The following is a 24,868-nucleotide window of genomic DNA, read 5'->3' on the forward strand; positions in this document are numbered from 1 at the left end:
AAATATCCTTTTTAATTGAAACATCTATATTCTTAATTGAAACAACTTTTGATATATTTAAGCAAATTATTATTATTTATTTTTTAATTGAATAATAAAGAAACAACTTCAAATAAATCTATAATAATTGAATAATTGGGCATTTTAAATCAGTTTCTTTGTTTCAGGGCCATCAAAACACAAGTGTTCACTGACAGAGTCAACATTAAGTGTTAATTGCAATGAATAAATGAATATGTCCTTCATTTGACTCCAAAATGACAAATGTATTTGTAAGAAACCATGTTTTTTCCATTTTATATATATTATAATTCTATTCCTAAAGTATTTACATGTTTTCTTTCACTATAAAAACTGATTTAGTTTGATAATTTTCCTGTCTTGAATCCAACAAACGCAGTTGAATAAGCTCTTCCTCAACAGGGTGTGTTCCATGATGAGCTGCTTGGCTCAACAGGCTGCAGAAACCAACGACAGCTCCCGGGTTCACGCCGGAAACATCTTCCTGCACCTCCTGCACAGCCACCAGCCTGAAGTACCTCACATTCCCCACAAGGAGGAACTTCTCCAAATCTTTACCTTGTAAATCGTTCATTTCACTAAAAAGAAATATCCAGCGATGATTGTCGATTAAAATAAACGACGTGTCTCTTGTACAACAGGGAAGTGAAAGCCAGTCTCAACTGGAGAGCTTCGTCCGAGGTTTTCCCGTTCGTCACGAAGCTGCTGGGTCTGCAGAAGTACCAGCACCGAACCCTGCTGGGCCTCACGGCGTCGGTCGGAGGAATCTCTGAGTCGACGGTAGGTCAACATGAAAGTTACTGCCGTAGCAACACAATCCTCACGACTGATGATTTATTTTTATTATCTAAACAAACAGAAAAAAAGATCTGGAGTAGAAAAGTATTGAATTGAATCGAGAATTTTTATTTGTTTATTACTGAACATATAAAATCGATTTTTAATTTTTAATTTCTGATTTAATTTTAAACACCTGATTTAAAATGGTGGACAAATGAAACCTTTTTGAGGATGTGTTTTCTTTAAATGTGTATTTAATCAAATATAAAAACATACAAGAATAACTTCACTGTACTTTATTTTATTAATGCCACGGTATCATTAATTTATATATATATATATATTTAAGTTATTTAAGATATTTAGAATAAAAAAACGATTTTTTTATACAATCAAATAATAATATAAGATTATTTTCTTATATTTACTTTAGTTTGTACTGTATATCATATAAAAGCTCACTTTTAATCATCTCTTCTTTGTTTTCGTCTTGTTTTATAATGTCATGTCATCATTTTTCATGTACATTTTTGCAATGAAATATACAAATTTGCAAAAAATTTAAACTATTTAAGATCTTGAGAATAAATGAAAAACTAAATATGTGATCAAATAATAATGTAAGATTATTTCCTAATATTTTATTTTTTTTCTTTATAATATATCATATAAATGCTCTTTTTTTTATCATCTCTTTTTTCTTTTGGCTTTATCAACCCCTTATTTTATAACGTCATGTCACACAATATATAAAGTACTGAAATGAAATTATTTAAGATCTCTAGGATGTGTGTGAAACTAAATATTATACTAATAATTTCTACTTTTTTCTATTTTTAATTATCTCTTTTTGTTTTGGTTTGATCAACCCTTTATTTTGGTCATGGCATTGTTTATTTATTTATTTTATGTCCCAAAATATATGAATCACGATTTTTTATTTATTTGAGATCTTTAGAATGAATGATAAGCTAAATATTATACAATCAAATTAAAATTGATTTTATTTTCTATTTCTATACATATATATATATATATATATATATATATTTTTATCACATATAAGCTGTTTTTTAATCATCTCTTCTTTCTTTTGGCTTGATGGTTCCTTACAAAAGTATATGTTGTGGCCCCTGAGGACCTTTTATTGCCCAGCACTAATTCAAAAGCAACTATTTGGATATAAGTTGTTACCGAAGTGATGGCCAGCAGGGGGAGCCCTTTCTCTATAAACAACTGGCGTTAAAACCAACTTTTAAGTTGTTCGTGGCTACATTTCGCAACTATTGAATCGAATTTCTTCTTGAGTTTATTAAACGGTTTAACTGTGCATGGGTGAGTAGCATCTAATAAATGTTTGGAACTAAATGTTTAAAAATAAAAGCTTAATTTCCCTGACCTTACTTTGCCCTTAGTTAAATTTAGAAGGAAGAAAATAAACCAGCCGAGATCAGCACTTTCACGCTACATTCCATCATGGAAGGGCATCTAAACAAGGAAAAAGAAACCGTGAAAGTTGAACCGTCACCAGACTTAAAAATCTGTCGCTGATCAATCACTGCCGCTGTCAGGTGTTTGTTTTTCCTCTGTATTGTCTTGCAGGCTGACAATGATGTTTGTTTTCCCCCTTTTAGCTGCAACACTCTTCTCAGTCGTTGTTCGCCTTTATGAGAGGAATCCAAGACGACGACGACGCTATGATGCAGTTTGGAGAAACACTGTTGAAGATCTTCAGAGATAATCTCAGCAACATCAGGTACAAACACACACAACCTAACATGTCAATAATCTACAAAGAATACACAACTATTCCAAGATCTGAACATCACAAATGAACCTTTTCTTTTTCAAAACTATTTAATTGAGTTTATATTTCCGTCCCCACATGTTTTCACGTGATCATCAATTTGATTACATTTGAGAAATATCATTATTTCTAATGAGATTACATGTAAAGCACAGTTGATTTCTTTGTGTTCGCCTTCAATCCGAGGAGTTAACGCGTCTTGATCCGAGAGTATTTGGTGACTATTTGTCCAGGCTGGCCATTCCCTTCCTGAAGATGCTGCATCAGCTGCTGGAGAACAGCTGCTTCCAGATCCTCGGCACGAGAGAGGAGTGAGTTTGATTCTCTCTCACGCACTCGCGACCCGTCCTTTTCCATGTGTCCACGACTCTCACTGCTGTCGGGTTTGATTTACGAGTTAAAATTCAACTTTTTTAAGCGTGGACTCCAATATTGATTTAAACTTTTTTTTAATCTGCGTTCATTATATCATCTGTTGTCAAAAATAAAACCTGAATTAGTTTGAAACGTTCACTTTTCCTTACATCCTTTTAAATTGATGTTTTACAATCGCTTTTTATTATTAATTCTGCATTGTTTTCTCTCCGAATAACAATATTTTGTATTTTTAAAATCACTTTATATAAGCCTTTTTTTTTAAACATGTATATTCTTTTAATACATTTATTTAATTTGTTGTTCCCTTTTAATTTATTTAATTTATTTGTTATTTTATTTGAAAAATCACTGAATAAGCATAATTTCCTTTTTTATTTCCTTATTATTTCATTCTTTTTCTTTTTTTTTAAAACACTCTACATCAGGTATGTCCAAAGTTGTTTGAGGCCCGAACAGGTCGTTACAAACTGAGAGGTTTTTAAAAGTTGGAAAACGAAATAGTAAACATTTAAATGCTACACAATTCAAGTCTAGTCAAGTCAAGTAGCAAAGCTAAGTGTCAATGCTTAAGAAGTTGGACATTTTTGTGTTGAATAGTTCAATACTAGAGCTTTTATTCTGAACTTCTGAGTGAGATAACTAAGTCTTGGTGAGATGTCTGGGGTTCGTCTTTGGCCCCTTCTTGTTTTCACTTCATCAGATTTGGCTCTCCTCAAAAAACAGTTTGGACACTCCTGATCTACATCTTTATTTTGTGCATTTCATTTAATTATCCTTTTTATTATTCTTTTTTTTTCTTAAATCATTGTTGCATAACATTTTTTTCCAACAATTTCAATTAACACATTATTGCCACTTTCTAATTTTTCCATATTTTCCCTGCATTTCTTTGTCTTTTTAAAAGCCTTTCTTTTACTTTTTTTCTTTAATTACATTTTTATTTTATTATTCTGTCATATTTTTTTCAAGTAATTGTTCATTTTTCTTATTTTTCTGATAATTTTAATTTAAACTAACAAATTGTTTTATCTTCCTATTTTTTTTAAACTTTTTTAAACACCTATTCATTCCTGTTTTTCCTCAAATAATCTTGTGCTTTTTTCCCTTATTCTTTCTTTTTTTCTCTACATCTTAATTTAGTTTAATTTTCATTTTATTACTGTCTTGTCCTTTTTTTTTAACAATTGTGCATATTTCGTGACATATTTTCTAACAACTTTAAGTTAAAATTAACGAAAATATTTCTCTAACTAATTATTTTCACATTTTGCCTGTATTTATATTCTTTATCTTTTTTAATTACTTTTTTCCCTAAATGATCTTGTGCTTTATTTCCTTATTATTATAATTTTTTAAACCCTCTACATATTTTTTGTGCAATTAATTACATTTTTATTTTATTGTTCTCTTACCTTTTTCTTTAATAACATGTAACATGTATTTTTTAACAATTTTAATCTCAATTATTTCTTTCTCTTCCTAATTTTTCAATATTTTGCCTGCATATCTTTGCTTATTTATTACTTTTATTTCCTAAATGATCTTGTGCTTCATTTTTACATTTGTTCAGACAATTTTTTGTTGTTTTTTTTACCCTAAACATAAAGTTGTTTTGTTCTCATCAAGACACTAATCTATCGTCGTATCAAACGCTTCCCTGAACATTGACCTCTAAGTTCTTTCCGGTTTTAAGTGTCAATTAATTTTAAATTATCTTTCAAGCGATCCCTTCATCTTGGAGCTCTTCACACTTTGCCTGAAGATCAAAAAATCCAAAATCTTGCCTGCAAAAATCCCCGCCTTAATAGACGTGTGAGTAAAAACCTCCAAACCCGCCCGAGGTCAGAAGAAAAACATCCGCGTTTACGTTTTTTTCTGTCGCTCCCCAGTTTCTGCGGATTGTTCCAGTTCGAGGGGAAAGTGAGGAACAAAGTCCTGAATCAACTGGTGCTGCTGCTTTGTCACTCCACACTCACGGTGAACGTCTACAAAAAACTGAAAGACTGTGAGCGACGGCTCTAATAACATGACGGGTGTTTCAGATAAGGAAGCTCACGGCCACCAAGATGTACGAGATGGTTCTGTCCTACAGTGATGTCATCGACCCGGAGGTTCTGGACGAGACCATGGTCCTGCTCGGAGACACGAACTGGTGATTAGTCTGGCTCTTATCACGCTTAGATGACCTCACGTGTAACCCTAGAAGAAGAAAACAACGTTTTCTTGTCCAGCGATGGCGTCAACACGGTCTCTGTTTTTCAGTTACACACGTTTTTTTGCCTTTAGACTTTGGCAAACTTTCCAGAGTGTCCCCTGCCTCTCACCTTATGAAGAGAAACGTGTCCTTTATAATAAAAGTTTATACATCTTTCTCATTCTGGACTCAGGTTTCCTCCCACAGTTCTTATACACACAGTTCTATTGATTACTTTTTTTTATTAAACGGTGACCTGTCCAGGGTGTCCCTTATTTTTGGTCCCCAAGTAGCTGGGATTGACAAAAGCCTTCATAAACCTGTGGTACAAAAGTAACATGGATACACTTGTAGTGTTTTTCTTATTAAAAATGTAAACATTTCCTTTTATTTATTTAGAAAAAAACACAACAATATACTTCATTGTATTAGATATTGTAAAAATCTTGTGAAGCTGCTAAATCTAGAAATTGTGTAACAAAGACCGTGATAATTGCAATACTTTGCTGAAAATTAGAGTTTATTCGTTCCAGGGAAGACGAGCCAGCGGTTCTCTTACCAGTCCGGGACCAACTGTGCGATTTGCTGGGAGTCCCCAAACCCCCCGTGGTTTCCAAGGTAACCAACACATATTAACACTATTTTAAAGTCGTGATTTTATTTATTTTGAACAACACCAAAGCATCTGGAGTTTTAAAGAAAAACAACTCAGTTCTCGACTTGAACTTTAAAGAAAAATGAGTGAAGATTAAATAAAAGATTCTTATCTTCACCAACTTTTAATTTGAAAATTTCAAAATAAAAGCTCCTATATGTTCAGACAGACAATACAAAATAATATTTAGTAGTTATCTTGTATGTAGGAGCCTCACTTACTTATGTTTTGATTAGATTTTGATATTTTAAAAAACTATTTTGACGTTTAAATAAGTTGTGTATTTTAATGTCTTGGGTTAAATAATAATTGGAAACTGGAAACGGTTGAATCGTGCTACACGGCCACAAATGCAACCTTGATTTAACTCTTTTTTTTTAGATTTAAATACCCAAAATGTGTCTTCAGAAATCTGGAAAAAATATAATAAAAATGTTTTACATAAAACAAAAAAAGTGGTCTTAGATTTAAAAAATGTACTCTCAAATTGTATTAATTTTTATTATTGTTAATTAAAGATGCAATAATGGACAAACATATTAATAAAAAGCATCATTAAATGTCCACAAATTGTGTCTTCTGTAAAAATACATTTTTAGTTTCTCATATTCACAGGATTTTCTCCCAGTCTGTCGTAAATAATGTGTTTGATTCGGCGATAAAACCTGCTTTTCGTCGGCGCATGTTCACGATTTACTGCTCGTATTGTTTCGAACATTTCCTGTTCCACTTGGAATGACAAACTCTGTCATTCGTCTCTCCCTCTGCAGAAGAATGTTTAAATATCTGGCCGCCGCAACATCCAAATCACGACTGGATCACACGTCTCACCATCATGAAAACATCAAGTACAATAAACACGTCAACGATTCTTCCCTCGTGTTCGTGTTTCTTTTGCGAAAATAGGATCGAGTGCGTTTTTTCCTCGTTCCTTTCGCTGCTTGATCTCAGAAGTTCACGGTCTTACGACAACAATGGGTCCTGGTCGGAGTAACCAATACTGGAGGTGAACACTGGCGGGTGAAACCAAAGTGCTGGTGTTCCCTCCAGAGAGCAGGAGCCGCCGAAGGTTTTCCTGGGGCCCCGACGCTCCCCGGAGACCCGTGTGGGACCTACTTTTTCTGCTTCACTGAAGGGTGCCGGGAACCGGAGCGGTCCCTGCCGTGTCACTCCTGGGTCTGGACTTTCTCGTCACAGACTGGGTCGCATTGTTTTCAGACGTCGGTGCGCGACAATGCTGCGGTTGTTGGATTATTTGGGGCGAGGGGGTGGAGGGGGGGGGGGGGGCGTCTCGTAAAGTTCTATTGCATTACATATTTTTCCATAATATCATTACGGTAATCCGGATCATCTGTTTCTGAGAAAAAAAAACGCAAACATCTCTATCAAGAATGGAGCGGTTTCAATCGAACACGTGTTTGGATTTAGTGTTTTTCTTCTTCTTCTTTTTGTGCGTTTGTTCTGCCAAACCCTGTGTTGCGTGTCCACGCCCACTCGCTCTGTGATCAACGACTTAAGTCAATTTGAATCAACTTTTTTTCTTCCGCCTCCTCCATGTTGGACCATGTTGCAATCTCATGGCCTGAGTCAAGTCATTTTATGTGGCGCACCCAGCCCCATTTAAGAGACTTCTTCACCCTCGTGTGGTCTCTGGGTCAAGGTGACCCGAACGTGGCCCGATAAACAAATGTCTTTGAGGTATCCAGAAACACATATGCAGTGGCAGAGGTGGTTCACCTTGACCCAGAGACAACACAAGGGATACCTGAAACACATTTGTTTTTCGGGCCACCGGGTCACCTTGACCCAGACTTAACGCAAGGGGTACAACAGTCTTCAGGTGTGAGTGGGGAAGATGACCAAGTTAAAGTGAGGGAGGCTTCTCTCTTTTCTTTGGAAACCACTGATTTGACATGCATAATGAAAAAAGTCCCAAGGACGTAGCCCTGTGGTTCCCCATATGTGATGGTAACACACAGGAATTACCGTTTTATCTGAAAGGACAGAAAAAGGTGCTTATTAAAGGTTATATACCAAATATTTGTGTTTATTTGAGGTGCTATTGGCGGCAGAATGATTATAAATTAACGTTTATTCGGAGTCGTGGGGGCAGCAGACCCAGCGAGGAAGCCCAGACTTTTCCCCCGTTACGTTCCCCAAGCATCTAAATCCTCTCAACAACATAAGTTTTCCAAAAATATACAGAAGGCATTCATCACTATCTGGCATGTTGCTGCAACTATTGTGGCCAAAGATCGTTATATGTCTTTTTATTAACTAATATTTCTTTCATTAATAATTGTATTTTGTTCTTTGCATCACCGCATGGGAATCTGCTGCAACCATTTTAGCGAGAATGTCATGTCACAAGAAAAAAAGAAAAATATTTGTAGTTTATCAGCTGAAACTACAAATAAAACAATGTAAAATAAAAATGTAATCACTATCTGGAATTCTGCTGCAACTTAAACAAGTTGTTATCTTCTATTGGAGAAACTGTAAAATGCACTAAATATAATGAAGACACAAGTATGTTTTGTAAACTCTTCAACCCATACGTCTAATTACCTGCTGAGTTTGCATAACAACAGCCGTCGATCCTTCTTCCCCTTTAAGTGTTGTGTATTTTTTTTTACCCTCCGTCCAAATATTCGCCCATAATTCGACTTTAATTAATTCTCTGCCCGGTGAGATTCTTGCAGCTGCTAATGAAAGAGACGTTGTGTTTTTTTCCCGTGCGCTGGATTGACGTTAAAGTGCGGCGAGGAATAATTCCAACAGGCTTACAGTTCACCGGCAGTAGCCATGGCGATACTTCAAGTACAAAGGCGGCCATTGTGGTCGGGAGGAGAGGTGAAGCTGGGAGGAGGGGGTGATATTAGAAAGACCTTCTAGAAGTTCTTGTGAGATGTTCCGTCACGTGGCGGCGACGACGAGCACTTCAAGGCCACTTCCTGGTTGTGTGTTTTGCGTGTCGGACGTGGACAATTGTGACTGTGTTTGGCCGTCTCCCCTCATGATGCACAGATCGGTATCAACATCACGGAGGCTTCGGAATCACTTCCCGTCTCCCGTCAATGGATGGTCTGTGGGGGACGGGGCTCCAGGATAACCTTTTGTTTATTTACTCGCTCCGGGTCAGGTCGGGGTTAAAAGCTCACACGTTTTCTCTGCTTAAGTTGTTTCAGTACAGGCTTATCTTGACATTGATCTCACAAAAAAAACGTTTATTTTAAGATTTTACTCATTGATTTAAGTGTGAGTTTTCAGGAAATATGAATTTTGGATTCAGGTAACAGAGTCATTAGCTGAATTCTTATGACATTTTTTTCATTGGATGAAACCTTTTTTTTTGTTTAAAGTGTGTTTTTTAAGAAGGTCCAAATTAGATTAGATTAGATTAGATTGACTTTATTAATCCCTCTGGAGCTCTCCTCCTGTCAATCTGTTTTTTAGCTCACAGCAGATGGTAGTTTCTTAAAAACAGGAACAAAGTGCAAATACAAGAATAAAGTGCAAGGGGTGACAAAGTGCAAATAAAAAGTACATAGATCAAAGGAAATTATGCAAAGAAAAGGATTTTACGGACAAATTACGCATTTTTCCAAAGTGACCTGGTCATGTGACTACTTTAGGTACCTTGCACTTCGTTGGTCGTAATTGTGTATAAAATTGTTAAAATCACAATTTGGCGATATCTGAATATTTAGGTGTTTCTAATTTTTTACTGCCGTTTCAAATTAAATTCGAATTAGTTTATTGAAAAGGGGACAGTGTAATTATTATTATTTATTTAAAAATCACAATGCATGTACAATATAATACAAAGTCCATATGCAAATACTTGCTATACAATTAAGAAAGAAAACAAAAGAGAAGAAGTTTCCCTGCAGGTTTAGACCCTGCTGCATTGAATTCAATCACCATCTGGCAATCTGCTGCAACTTCTATTTTTTAAGAAAATTGTTAAGCTATTACCCATTCAGGAAAAGTTATCACAAGAAAAATGATAATATCAATTTTGATGTCTTAATTGATTATTTATTAATAAACCAATCCCAGAGAAGTTGAACGTCTTTCATCACCACCTGGCGCTCTGCTGCAACATCTATTAAACATCATGAAAAGCGGATACGTGTGATGATAAACCTCTCAAAATAATAGTTTGATTATCAAGTTTTAAACGTATCCTATCACCACCTGGTGCTCAGCTGCAACTCCTATTGTTAAACATCATCAAAAACGAATACCTATAGTGAAAAACCAATCACAGATGGCATTCCATATCAAGGTTAGTGTCTTTTTATCACCGTCTGGCACTCTGCTGCAACTGTTCTAGTGACTGATATTACATGCGGCCACTGTCTCCTCAGAGCCATCATTAGAAGCAGCTGTTTCTCCCTCCTGGACTTCCTGTGTGTGCGACGGCGACACCTGGTGTGGACGAGACCCACCATCCAGGTTCCTTATTGCTCTGCCCCGGATTTATGGGGTGCTGTGTGGGGGGTTTAGAAGTGGGTTGCACCTTCATGCGATGTTGCTGAAAGTACTTTTCCAACCGACGTCTGTTGGACACTTTACCCTGAGACCTCTGCGTTAATGGCTCCTTTAAAAAACAACACGTGTAATAATGTACGATTCAAAATATCGACTTAATGTTTACTTTGTTCATATTCAAGCAAGAATAACTACTTATAAGACTCGTGTTTAAGGCTAACACTTCTTCTATTATTCATAAAACGCTCTATACTGCTACCCTCGGGTGCCTCATATAATGAGTCGTATTTATAGAAATTGACCAAAGTACAACCAAAATATCATGTTTTAAAAATGGTTTTGAAGTGTAAAAATATAGTCACATAACGTAAATATACCAGGATCTATGGGGAACAAAGTTTTTCTCTTTATTTTTTATTGATTCATTTTAATTACTTATTTCCCTTTGAAACGTATTAAATTAAAAGTATAAAAAAAGAAAATATTTGAAGATTTTTTTTTTTTTTTTACATGCCTTGAATACATTTTATTGTATTCATTTGAAAATGTAATCTTTTAAAGTAGTAATATTTTCAAAATAAATGCATCGATGTCCTAATTCTGATAATTCTTAAAATATGTTTAATGTGTAGCCTTTTACATGCACATTTAAAATGTGTGTATAAATGTGTGTAGATAATATTGAATTAAAAAAGCTGCTACGTACATTTTTGGGGTAAAAATATCAAATTCTATCTGTAAAAAAAATGAAAATATATATATTTTTAATTCAATTATTTAAAAGAAAGCCTTATTAAACCAATCAATATATAAATTATTAAATTCTACCATTAAACTTTTTTTTTTCAACCATTCTATCGGACAAACTTTCATGTATTTATTAATATGTATTAATAATGTTTTGTTTTGCAATATTGATAGATTCCACAGTTTCTTATTTTTAATACACACAGTACATTTATATAGTTAAATATATCCATTACTCAAGTGACTTAAGTCATCCTTATCTTAACCTTATTAATATAAAGGAGTAAAAACCCAGTCAGATTCAAATATATATATTTCGATGGCTAAAAATAAAGCGGATCCTTGAGGCGGTAATTGTAATTACAGCCAGCAGGGGCAGCGATATAATCATTATGTGATTGATGGAAATAGAAGAAGTACTGGGATTATAAATATGACAGCTGATGTGGTTCGCCCGCAGGAAACCCGAGTCTTCATAACTTTCTCCGAAAAGCCATAATCTGCAGCGAGGACGCAGCCGCCGGCAAATGACCACGTAGTTGGGAATTACAGACGATAGCAAAGCGAGGGCAGCTGGATAAATCTGGGATTGCGGCTTTTGATGGCGGAGTCGGCGTTCCTGCGCCGGTTAATGGTCCGAGTGTGTCTCGCTATCGCCACCATCTGATTATCGAGAGGCTTTTTAATGCCCTGCTATTTTTGCAAATTTAAAACCGGCTCACAGGAAATGTGATTTAGTCGTTAAGCTATTTCCTTTCGCCCTCAATCGAGTTAATCTGAGAAAAGAGTTTTCTTTAAGTAAACTTTTCAAGTGTGTTTATTTGTCTCAGTGTAGGTTCGGGTGAGATAACGCGGCAGGTTCCTCCAGGTTCTCGCCGCATTCTCCTTCTTTGTAGCGTCTGGAGTCGATGATAGATTCGGGGTCGGCATCACTTGAAGCTGTCAAGGCCCTCGAGTCTGATGAGATTGTTCCTGCTCCGGGGGCCGATAAGGCTCCAGCTGCGGTGCGTTCAATGGTAGTACGAAATGTACTGTGTTGTGTAGTTAACTTTTATTATTTTACTCTTGGTCAAACTTTTAGGTCGGTCCCTGATACACGAGTTAGCGACGATAAAGGTTATTTACGAGTCAGTACTTGGCCCTCGATATTGATATCGCGATATCTGCAATAATCGATATATTGCAAGAAAGTAGGATAATGTCCAGTTTATTCCAAAACTTTGTACAATTTACAAATAAATAAATATATTAACACACATTAAAGTGCGTTAATAAAATTCACCCTGATAGCGAAGAAGATCACATTGCAGATTCGTACTGTTTGTGAAAACAGTTGACGTAACATTTTGCGAATTCTTTATCCAGTGTTCCGAAGTCCTCTGTTTCCTAAAAGTACGTCCACACTTTAGATCGGAAACTACCTACTGATATTGATATCACAATATCTGCAATAGTGGATGTATTGCAAGAAATTAGGATAATGTCCTATTTATTGGAAACTTCGTACAATTTACAAATAAATTCATTAATTAAGACACATTTAAGTTCGTTAATAATATTCACCCTAAAAGCGAAGAAGATCGCATTGCAGATTCGGACGGTTTCCTTTCGCGAAAACAGTTGACATAACATATTGCGAATTCTTTATCCAGTTTTCCTAAGTCCTCTGTTTCGTAAAAGTACGTCCACACTTTAGATCGGAAACTACCGACTGATGTTGATATCACAATATCTGCAATAGTGGATATATTGCAAGAAAGTAGGATACTGTCCTATTTATTCCGAAACTTCATACAATTTACAAGTGAATAAATATATTAAGACACATTAAAGTGCGTTAATAAAATTCACTCTGATAGCGAAGAAGATCGCATTGCAGATTCGTATTTGCGAAAACAGTTGACGTAACATATTGCAAATTCTTTATCCGGTGTTCCGAAGTCCTCTGTTTCGTTAAAGTACCTCCACACTTAAGATCGGAAACTACGGACCGGGACTCCCGATTTCTTTTCCGTATTTTCAGTGTACCGTACTGTAATCGACACTTTCTACGTCGTTTATACTGTTCTTTACGTGACCAGCACAAACAGGACAAGTCAAGTACTGACGGTGAAAGTAGGGTAAATTCGTAATTTCCATATTTTGTTTTTTTTTTCCACTTTAAGAATGTCTCCAAGTCTATCCGATGAAACACTTTGACGGACAACTACTTATACAAATTTACCAAAAACACGACCGTTAAACTCAATTACATGCTAATGCTAATTTTAAATTATCACAACAAATAAGTTATCCTGCTTATGACCTAAAAGAAATCCCATCAAACTTCAATTTACCATTCAATTATTTACTTTCAAATAGTTTTATTTGCTAAGACGCTAGGTACGCTAGCAATGTGTAGTGGAGTTATTCTTATTGTGTGCGCTTTAATTTAATATTTAATTCTTGTTCGTTAAAAACAAACCATAATAAAGGAAATCCTTGAAATACCGACCATTTAATTTTCCACTATTTAAGTAAATACTCTTGCATAAATACTAATAATAACATGAAATTATAGTAATATAATAATAATATAAATAATGATTAGCTTAACAACATAAGTTTGAACAACTCAACCTTGCACATGCGGTACCATCTCTCTTAACTAACCTCTCAGTAACGATGACCTGAAAAAGCTCCCATAATGCTTTGCCGCCCAGTCGAACGATCACTGTTGACATAGCAACGTAGAATTCAAATACAGTATTGCAGCGACCAATCGGTCGCCACTAAGTATTGCAGTGCGTAGAAAGGCATCATGGGTGTATGTTTTAGGACTCTTGAGTTGAATAAGCGGGTGAGACGGCACGAAAGTGACCCGCTATAGTTCAGGGTCCGGAGATCCATCTGGCTTTTCCCAGAAGCCTCTGCTGCGACTGACTGACCGCCGTCCGTCCGCCGCCCCCTCGGCGCCTGCTCGGCAAGCCGGGCCTCAGGCCTCGCTCGGTTCCCTACGGAGACTCTTGGTTTGTTCTGGACGCACGCCAGCGCTAGAAGAAGAAGAAGGAGGCGTAGGGGGTTCGGAGGGGGGGCATGTCCAGGTCAGCTCCTCTGGGGTGGTCTCGCTGTCCGTGTGTGTGGATCTCGCAGTGATGTGTTTGGAGCCAGCGTGATTAGCTGCTGTTTAGCTTTGGTGTGATTTTATTGTCTTTGTGTTAGCGCTTGAGCCCTCGAGTCTAAGATCTCTTTGTCGGGTTCCACTGCCTGTCCTGGGAATATGGAGGAGGACAACACGGGGAAGATTATCACTCGTTCAGCTGTTTCTTCTGAAGACCTCGGGTTGCTGAGCATTCAATTAGCACTCTGTGGAGGTGGAGCTCTGGGTTCGATTAGCAATGTCTGACAGTGGTGTCAACAGTGGGATGGTCATGTGAAACGATTGGTGCGATCCATCTGAGAAAACTGGTGCAGAAAGTTCAATAAACACTCTGAGAACGTGGAGCCATCGCTCTGGGTTCGATTATCAATGTCTGACAGTGGCGTCACAAGTGGGATGGTCATGTGACGCGGTCAGGGTAATATTTCGGAGAAAACTGGTGTGTAAATTCAATCAGCACTTTGAGGATAAGGATTGAGAGCGTAGTGCCCGCTTTGTGTTCGATTATCAATGTCTGACGATGGCGTCACAAGTAGGATGGTCAGTGTAATATTACGGAGAACCCTGGTGTGGAAAATTCAATCAGCACTTTGACAAAAAGGATTGAGAGCGTAGTGCCCACTCTGTGTTCGATTATTAATGTCTGACGATGGCGTCACGAGTGGGATGGTCATGTGTAACGATTAGAGCGATCTCTCTGAGAAAACTGGTGCAGAAATTTCAATAAGCACTCAGTGGAGAATGAGCCAGAGCGTTGTGCTCTGGGTTCGATTATCAATGTCTGATGATGGCGTCACAAGTGGGATGGTCATGTGATGCGGTCAGTGTAATATTTCGTAGAAACCTGGTGCGGAAAATTCAATCAGCACTTTGAGGATAAGGATTGAGAGTGTAGTGGCCGCTCTGTGTTCTATTATCTATGTCTGACAGTGGCGTCACAAGTGGGATAGTGAACGATGAATGAAATTAAAACAATAATTAAATTAATGCCAATGGACCTTTTTTTTTCCTGCACTTGCTTGCCGAGGTTTCCTCCAGACACTCTGGTTTACTCCCAAGTTAACTTTTTAGATTTTTTGTTTATCTGTTAAAAACGAATTAATAATCAATAAATTATAAGGCTTTAGTATCATATTTACATGTTTATTTTAATAGTTTTATGATTTATTTTGATAAAATGTATATAATACGAAACAAATTAAATAATGTTTTTTTTTTTTTAATAATTTAATGGTGCAATTAAAATTATTTTTACACCAATTACATTATTTTGTTTTCTTTATATTGACCTTTTTTATTTAACTTTTAAGGACTACCTTAATCCAAGTCGATTATATTGGTGACTTTTACACATTCAAGCTAAGTTATGCAACTGTCAAAATAATAAAACGTTTTATTCGTTTTAAATCCAGCTTTATTGATGTCATCAACTGTACAAAGTAAGATAAATGATTACGAGTAGAGCATCAAGCTAACGCTTTATTTTTGTTAGCGCTGAGTTAATTTAATAAATACTAACTATACGAACGTTTAAAGATCCTCCTCCTCCTCCTCCTCCTCCTCCTCCTCTTCCTCCACCTCTTCTTCCTCCTCCTTCTCCTCCTCCACCTCCTCTTCCTCCTCCTCTTCCTCCACCTCTTCCTCCTCCTCCTCCTCCTCTTCTTCTTCCTCCTCCTCCACCTCTTCCTCCTCCTCTTCCTCCTCTACCTCCTCTTCCTCCTCCTCTTCCTCCACCTCTTCCTCCTCCTCTTCCTCCACCTCTTCTTCTTCCTCCTCCTCCACCTCTTCCTCCTCCTCTTCCTCCTCCACCTCCTCTTCCTCCTCCTCTTCCTCCTCCTCCTGGTCACATGTTGCTTCTCTCACTCAACATTTGGAAGTGATTTTCCTCCTGCTCTGATTGACAGCTGCTCTCCCTCCCTGGAGGCGGGTCTTCTGAAGAGTCACAGTACAAGACGAAAATATTCATAAAATACAAGATTATTTGCCGTTTCGAACGATCGTTGATGCTTTATTTTGTCATTTCTATCCTTGCACGTGAGTTGTCGAGCAGTGTCAGGTTCAATTTCCTGAAAGAACCTCTGTTACCCTTGAGCAAAGCATTTAATCTCCAATTACAAGTCCTGCAGCTGGACAAACCGTGACCTTTGGTCCAGGTCGTCGTGCTCGGGTCAGAAGTTATGAAGAGAGATTTGTGTTTTAATTGTATTATCAAATAAATAAAAAAAGGTTGCTTTAATCCAAAAACATATTTTTAAATAAAATAAAAGTTGCTTCAGTTTCAAAAAAAGTTTTTTTCAATTATAAACAATATAATTTTGATTTTTTAAAAATTGCTTTATTGAAATAAATAATATATATTTCCAATTTTTAAAAAGTTGTTTCAATTCAAAAACATATTGGCAAATTTAATTATAGAAAAAAGATATTTTTTAATTTTTAAATAGTTGCTTTAAGAAGAAGTTGCTTCAATCCTGCCAAAACAAAAGAAATGTTTAAAAAGTCAAATTTCAATTAAAAAAATCGCTCTTCAATCCCAGAAAATATTTCTAATGAAATAAATTTGCTTCAATCAAAAACTGTATTTTATTTATTTTTAGTTGTTTTCTATCATTTATTATAGAATTTTCCTTTAATTAAATAAACTTTTTAATTATAAAACTATAAAAAAAATGTTCACATTTCATTGAATCTTTATTTTTATTATTTATTCGAGCAACTTTTTGGATTGAATAATAAAGAAGCAAATCCACCTTCATATGTTTTTCCATCTGATAGAGAAGTCATCTTCGAGCACTGAGCGACCTTTGACCTTCAGTCGCATGAGCGAAGCTGGCGACTAAGCAGCTCTTTATTGCGATATGTAATGAGCAGCAGCTGCAGGAGCCTCGGGTTCATGACTCATCACTGGAATTGCGTTTGACATCTTTGGACGTCGACTTGTTTTGTTTCACCTGCTGCCAGCGTCGCTCCCTCGCGCTGAGTCGGCACTTTTACGCCTGATTTGCAGCCTCGTGTCGGACGAGGTCAGAATAAGTTAAGATGGAAGAAAAGTAAGAGGAGTGACTTTAAAGTGGTTTGTTCGCTACTGAGCTGTGAACGTGTTTCTGTTCAGTCAAAAAAGTTGCTTCAAAAGAGAAAAAGCTTTTTGGGTCGAAGAAAAACTTCAAAGGAAAAAAGTTGCTTCGATTTTTTTTTTTTTTTTTCAAAAACAAAAAAATATATATATATAATCAAATTTAAAAAATATAAATAATAATAATTCAAAAAGTTGCTTTAATAAAAAAAGTTATATGTAAAAAAAGTTGCTTAAAAAAAAAAGATTTCCTCAATCCCATTAAATATTTTCAGTCAAAAAAGTTGCTATAATAAATCAACATTTTCAAATTAAAACATGTTAGAAGCAACTTTTCTTTCGTTTGAAATACATTTTTCTTGGATTACTTAATAGAAGCAACAATTATTTTTATTTAAAAATGCATTTTTTGGATTGAAGCAACTTTTGTTTTGATTAAAAAATGCATTTATGGATTGAAGCAACAGTTCTTTTTTTGAATTGAATAAAAAATAAAAAAAACTTTCTGTTATTACCGATTTATACCTGAAAAGATTAGCATTAGCATTAAAAGCTACCTCAACAGGTAGTTAAAAAGAAAACTATGTTTTATATAACAATTTAAATATGTTTGTTTGACACTTTTTTATTGAAAATATTTAATTTAATTGAACTAATCTATTTTTTATTTTTATTGAAAATATATTTTTATTTGAAGCAAACATTTTCTTTTAAAACATTTGGATTGAAGAAACTTTTTTTTTGAGCATCTTAGTTTTTAATGAAAATATATTTTGCATTGAAACAATATCAATTTAATCAAAAAACAATAAAAAAAAAAACAGATCTACCTTCATACGTAGCCAGGTTAGCATCATTGTTATTAGCGTGAAAAATGGCGATAGATTAGCGTTAGCATTTAAGCTAGCTCATTTTTACAAGAGCTTAGACGAGAGCAAGTTAAAAGTTGATAATTTATCCGAATGGTGTCAAATATGAACTTTTATTTATGACCTCTTTTATTTCAAAGTTGTCTTTATTTCCTATTTAATCATCAAGTCAATAGAAGTTTATAAAGTGGGTGGAATTATATTATTGTATTTTTTCCTATTTTTGTCTTGGATTCCTATATGTCTAAATTTAATTCTCCTTATTTTTTAAATGTGCATTTTTAAGGCAAAAAAATGTTTACAAAGTTTGTGAGATTTTATTTGTATTTTTTCTTCCTGTTTCACATATATTTCGTTTTTCTTAGATTTTAATTTTCTTAGAATTCTTTGTATTTATTTAAATGTTCTTAGATTTTTTATTTTTATTTATTTTAATTTTCTTAGATTCCTTTTTTCATGTATTATTTCGATTTTTAATTTTTACTATAACATTTGATCTTTATTTATTTTTAATTTAATGTGATTTTATTTTATTTATTATGCCTCAATAATTACAAGGTTAGTGGGATTTTTTATTTTTCTCTTGTTTTCACACATTTGTTATTTTTATTTTTTTATTATGTAATGTAATCATGTTTTTCATGGGAATTCTTAAGCATATAACATTTGATAAAGTCGTTTGTCTTTTTATTTATTTATTTTTTTTTTAACTGTCTTACATTTTTTCTTATATCCCGATTTTAATTCATTTTCATTTTTACCATTTAATCCTTTTTTTGTGTGAATTTTTTAAGCCAAAAACAGTTTATAAAGTTGTTGGGATTCTATTTATGTATTTTATATTTTATTTTGTTATTGTTTTTCATATGTAAGTGGAGTTTTTATTCACCAGGTTTTAATAGTTTTAATAAGCAAATCTCATAACATTATCTTATTTGAATCTTTAGTTTTGTGACTTTCATTCGTGAGGTAACGTCCAATTATTATGTCATTTTGACACGAGCCTGTAAAAACGTTTTGAAGCTGCAGATGTAAAGCAAATTAACTTGAAACAGAAAAAAAAAACACATTCAAAGCTAACTCTGCTCTTCAAACGTCAGCGAAGCCGCCGTCGTCTGCTCTCGTGGCTGCAAATGACAGGCTTGTGCTGAAGCCTCTCAGGTGGTTAACGCTCCGTCTTACAGCGTCTGTTTCCTTTAAAACGCTTCGACCGCTTCGTTTCCTCCCGCGTCAGACGTGTGCTGCCCATTAGCATGAGCAATATCTCACACATGTGGAGCCCAACATGTGTTTCCAATGAAACTCTTGATTGGTGGAGATTCCTGCACGTGTTTACAGTCTTTGAAATCAATCAGAGTCTGAAAAACCACGAGTTGAAGGGGTACGGGGGGGGGCGGGGGGTCCCCTAAGATGCCTGGAAATCAAGCTAATAACAAGTTTGTGGAGTTGAAACGTCTATTTCGGGAGGCGCACGGAAGGGGCTGGAATTACTCTTAATCGCTCCCATCAGGGGGACGTGGAGCAGCAGCTCCGGGGTCTGTTCTGGAGAAGCTGCTCCACATCCGACACATGACGCCCAATAGTTTGTGACCCCCCAAAGACATGAGGGGGGTTCGAGGACGAGCAGGAGACGGTGGATGGTGGTCGCGGTGGTTTCACCAGCAGTCGTGGTGTCGCGTGAGCGGCTGCAGGAAGTGACTCCTGACACGCCGGAGGAAACGTGTTCGTTGACCTGTTGCTGGTGAAACCACATCACAGACGTAGACTTGTGTTTTTCTAGATCATACACGTGTGTGTTCGGCCATGTTTGTCATTAGTGTGAGTTTCTACTTCAGTTTGACAAAAATCTACGAGATTAAAGTTGGACAAAATACTTTTTTACGATATTAAAGTTGGACAAAATACTTTATTACGGGATAAAAGTTGGACAAAATACTTTATTACAAAGTTAAAGTTGGACAAAATACTTTATTACAAGATTAAAGTCGGACAAAATACTTTTTTACGATATTAAAGTTGGACAAAATACTTTATTACGGGATAAAAGTTGGACAAAATACTTTATTACAAAGTTAAAGTTGGACAAAATACTTTATTACGAGATTAAAGTTGGACAAAATACTTTATTACGAGATTGAAGTTGAACAAAATATTTTTTTAAGAGATTAGAGTTGTAGGAAAATACTTTATTACGAGATTAAATTTGGACAAAATACTTTATTACGAGATTAAAGTTGGACAAATAATTTATTACAAGGTTAAAGTTGGACAAAATACTTTATTACGAGATTAAAGTTGGACATAATACTTTATTACGAGATTAAAGTTGGACAAAATACTTTATTACGAGATTAAATTTGGACAAAATACTTTATTACGAGATTCAAGTTGGACAAAATACTTTGACGGGATTTAAATTGGACAAAATACTTTATCAAGAGATTAAATTTGGACAAAATACTTTATTACGAGATTAAAGTTGGACAAAATACTTTATTACGAGATTAAAGTTGGACAAAATACTTTATTACGAGATTAAATTTGGACAAAATACTTTATTACGAGATTAAAGTTGGACAAAATACTTTATTACGAGGTTAAAGTTGGACAAAATACTTTATTACGAGATTAAAGTCAGACAAAATACTTTGACGAAATTTAAATTGGACAAAATACTTTATCAAGAGATTAAAGTTGGACTAAATACTTTATCAAGAGATTGAAGTTGGACAAAAAAAATTATTACGAGATTAAAGAAAAATAATTAATCACAGTAGTAATAATTAGGATATTTAAGTCACACGAAAAAGTAATTTATTACCATATTTAAATTGAGCAAATAAATAATTATATATATTAAGAGATAACAGGCGTACAAACATCAATTATACGACATCAAAGTCATACAAAAATACATTTATTACATGATTATAGTTGTATTAAAATATAGCCCCGCCTTAAAAATGAGAAAAGTACACAATTTTTAAAGGTTATTATTTAAAGTAAAAAAATCAACCTTTAAATATTGTAATTCAATTCAATTATTCAATCAAATCCTAGGTTTATATTTAACCGTTCAATATTTGGATGGCACTGATTTACTTCCAAATGACTCGCACAGCAACTCGCCGAACACAACCTGGAATTAGCGACGCGAGGTGTTGACTTTGGACGATTCTCTGACACGTCTGATGGATTGTTATTGTTTCTCCTGAGGAGGATAGAAGGACACGACTCTCGACAGGTCGTTTGCAAACCATCCATTATGTCATCGCCTCACTACAGGTGCACGCACACAAGTTGTCGTGGCGTCGGCCCAACACACTCCTTTTCACACAATCCTATCTCTGACGCTCTGGAGGTTCTGTCGGTTGGAGACAAGTCTGTGCAGGCGGGAGAGTTGAAAACAATAACAACGTTTGTTAATCCAACACTCTCTTGGAAACGACTGTTGTTTGATTTTTTAACATCGGTTTGTGTAGTAAATTCTACTCAGAGCTGGTCATAATGAATGATTACATATTGGTTATCGGATTACCATCTGGATCCAGGATTCTTTTTGAAGAATTTGTAAAAATAGATAGTTGCAGTGCAGTGGTGCGTTCAGGGTAACAAGGAGAGAAAAAAAAAAAAAACTTTTTTGCACTTTTTTGTTAAGTACATAAAAAATATATTGCACAGGTTTTTCCGAAATAAGATTGTCCCATTTAGAGTTTGTGTTTTACTAATTTTCACAATTTTAAATGTTTATTTAGTAGATAAACTTACCAAGAACAATATTTTTGACTTGTAAAGACGCATGGGCTACGTTTATGGCAAGGGTTTTTTCAAAATAAAAGGCCCAGTAACCAGTGCTTTCCAGACCAGTACTCACGGACCACTGTTTTAGGGTTGCTAGTCGACTATATAATCCTAAATGCAGGCATTGTTTCCATACTTGCGATATCATTGGACGTCGACAGCCTATCAAGAAGCAGCTTGAAACTTTGTACATTGACGAAAAGAAGAATTGCATCGAGGATAACTGTAAACGTTCTGTGAATCAGTACTACTTCAACAAGTACTACTACTACAACCAAAAGAAAGTAGCAATTTCCAACTACTAGCTCCAAGTGGTACTTTTTTCTTCTAGTACTACAAATGCTAATGCTAAAATAAGTACAAAACACCGGTTTTATCTAGGTTTACTGTTTTCTATCCTTAAAGGAGAACAGTGAGTCATCAGCGTATGAAAACATTTGCAAACCAAAAATCAAGGATCAACTTATGAATTGATCCAAATAAAAAATGAAGTAATTGAGTTTAGGGCGCAAACATAGAACTTTGTGCTCTTGTCATGATATATTTTCTTGTGCATTTGAAATTTGAGATTTAAAATGTAAAAACAACTTCTACTACTACAACCAAAAGAAAGTAGTTACTACTGCTACTAGTACAACAAATGCTAATGCTACAATAGGTAAAATTACCTTTTTTTTTATTTGTGAAGAACAACAATAAGTCATTGGCGAATAAAAACATTTGCACTCCATAGGATCAACTTGTGAATGCAATACTAACCACAATTACTACTTACTACTACTACTGGTCCTAAGTAGTACTTTTGGTACTAGTAGTACAAATCCTAGTGCAACAATAAATAGAAATCACTGGTTTTATCTAGGTTTACTGTTTTGTATCTGTGAAGGAGAACAGTGAGTCATCAGCGTATGAAAACATTTGTCTTCCTTATCAAGGATCAACTTATGAACGGTTCCAAAAAAAACAAGTACATAACTTGAAGGTGCAAAACTAGAACTCTTTGGTCTTGTCATGATTTTTTTTCCTGTGCACTTGAAATTGTAAATTATAAACAAATACTACTACTTCATCCAAAAGAAAGTAGAGAAAGTGGTACTGCTGCTACTAGTATTACAAATGCAAACGCTCCAAATCAGGGATAAACTTATGAACGCAATACTTATCGCAATTACTAACTACTGGTCCTAAGTAGTACTTTTGCTACTAGTAGTACAAATGCTAGTGCTAAAATAATATTTAGGTTCACTGTTTTGTATCTGTGTAGGAGAACAGTAAGTCATCGGCGAATAAAAACATTTGCCTCCCAAAATAAGGACCAACTTATGATTGGTTCCAAAAAAAAAAGGTACATAAGTTGAAGGTGCAAAACTAGAACCTTTTGGTCTTGTCACGATCTATTTTCCAGTGCACTCAACATTATAAACTAATACTACTTTTACAACCAAAAGAAAGTAGTTTCTACTGCTACTAGTACAACAAATGCTACTGCTACAATAAGCACAAAACACCGGTTTTATTTAGGTTTAGTGTTGTGTATCTGTGAAGGAGAACAGTGAGTCATCAGCGTATGAAAACATTTGCGCTCCAAATCAAGGATCAACTTAAGAACGGTTCCAAAGAAAAACTAAATGAGTTGAAGGTTGCAAAGCTACATTTTTTTTTGGTCTCGTCATGACCTAGTTTTCTGTCCCTCTGGTCTTGATTTTGACCCGTGACCACAATTTGTCCCGACACTATCGACGCCCACTCCTTTCCTGTCAATCAAGAGCACAGGTAGCGCATTAGCGTAGAAGGTGAGAAGTCACATGACAGGGGAAAAAAAACAAAAAAACTCAAACGACAAACTCTTGGCGGCGTTTCAAAACTCTTGAACTTTAGTACAGTTAGTCACCGGCCAAGAACAATGGTGTTTGGATTGAGCCGCGCTTCAGTTGAAAGAGTGAGTCATTAACAAGGAGTCACGAGTCCTGGTCGGCGTCCCGGCGGAGCGGTAGTCTTATTTTGCCTGCTCTCGACTCTGCTGTTTACAGAGCGCCGTGACCTCGGCCGCCTCCCCTGCCTCGCTGCCTTCATCAAATCCTGTATTTATTAAACAGCCCCTCCACCTGTCCTAGCGTGTGGAATGTCTTCTGTTTTTCTTTTTTCCTGCCATTTCTTTTTTTTTTACTCCTGCAGGAGACAGGAGACGCAGGGAGAGGTTAACCGCCGGGCTTCTGCGGTTTCGGGCCCGACCTGCCGGACCACTGCTGGTTCTGTCATTAGTTTGTTTCTTTTTCCTTCCAAAATCTCCCCTCTCTCGTTTCCATTCGATTGGCGCTTTTTTCCCCGGCGTGGAATACTCCGATACTCTTATTTTATTTTTCAGGGATTTAGTCAGAATTCCCCTCCAACCCACAGCTGGCTCAGGAATGTTGCTATTGATTCACTTTTCTTTGCCCTTTTTTTTTTCTTCCTTCTTCTTCGTTAATTACTACTTCATGTCCATCCTTTCCCAGAAATCCACCAACACATTGGTTATTAACTCCAAAGGTTTTATCACGTTGTTAGAGTCTGTTTTTACTGGATTGACGCGGCGCCCACTGACAGCTCCGCAAATGAAGATGTATCGATGACTTCTCCGCTCGTCTGTTCGGCTTTCGGTTGTTGTCGTTTCCACTCCGTCCAACTGTGACGCTCTTATTTTTCCAGTCTCCTGATATCATCTCGCTTGTCTTCAGGGTCGACCGGTTGAAACACCTGCAGTTCGTCGGGGGTGTGGGGGGGAATTCTCAAAAACAACAATCCGAGTGAATGTCATCTCAAAAAGAGGTGCTGATCCTTTTGGATGCACTATTAGTTTATAAAAATAACCTCTTATCTCCCAGCTAACCCAGTCTATAGCTCAAATAGGCATCCTGTAGCCATTAG

At 35.7% G+C, this 24,868-nt stretch overlaps 1 protein-coding gene across 1 annotated transcript in view; it reads left to right on the top strand.

Annotated features, from left to right (window-relative positions):
* tbcd (tubulin folding cofactor D) overlaps positions 1 to 6,706 on the top strand; it is a 36,285-nt gene extending 29,579 nt beyond the window's left edge. The window contains exons 31-39 of the mRNA XM_087809360.1: positions 424 to 582; positions 663 to 801; positions 2,436 to 2,557; positions 2,842 to 2,919; positions 4,709 to 4,798; positions 4,876 to 4,963; positions 5,029 to 5,138; positions 5,714 to 5,798; positions 6,606 to 6,706. Coding sequence (XP_087665486.1) covers positions 424 to 582; positions 663 to 801; positions 2,436 to 2,557; positions 2,842 to 2,919; positions 4,709 to 4,798; positions 4,876 to 4,963; positions 5,029 to 5,138; positions 5,714 to 5,798; positions 6,606 to 6,617 — 883 coding nt within the window. The 3' untranslated portion in view covers positions 6,618 to 6,706. The remainder of the gene's footprint in view (positions 1 to 423; positions 583 to 662; positions 802 to 2,435; positions 2,558 to 2,841; positions 2,920 to 4,708; positions 4,799 to 4,875; positions 4,964 to 5,028; positions 5,139 to 5,713; positions 5,799 to 6,605) is intronic.
* The last annotated feature ends 18,162 nt before the right edge of the window (positions 6,707 to 24,868 follow it).

The sequence above is a fragment of the Callionymus lyra genome, chromosome 15 (assembly GCF_982586985.1).
Source record: "Callionymus lyra chromosome 15, fCalLyr1.hap1.1, whole genome shotgun sequence".
NCBI lineage: Eukaryota > Metazoa > Chordata > Actinopteri > Syngnathiformes > Callionymidae > Callionymus > Callionymus lyra.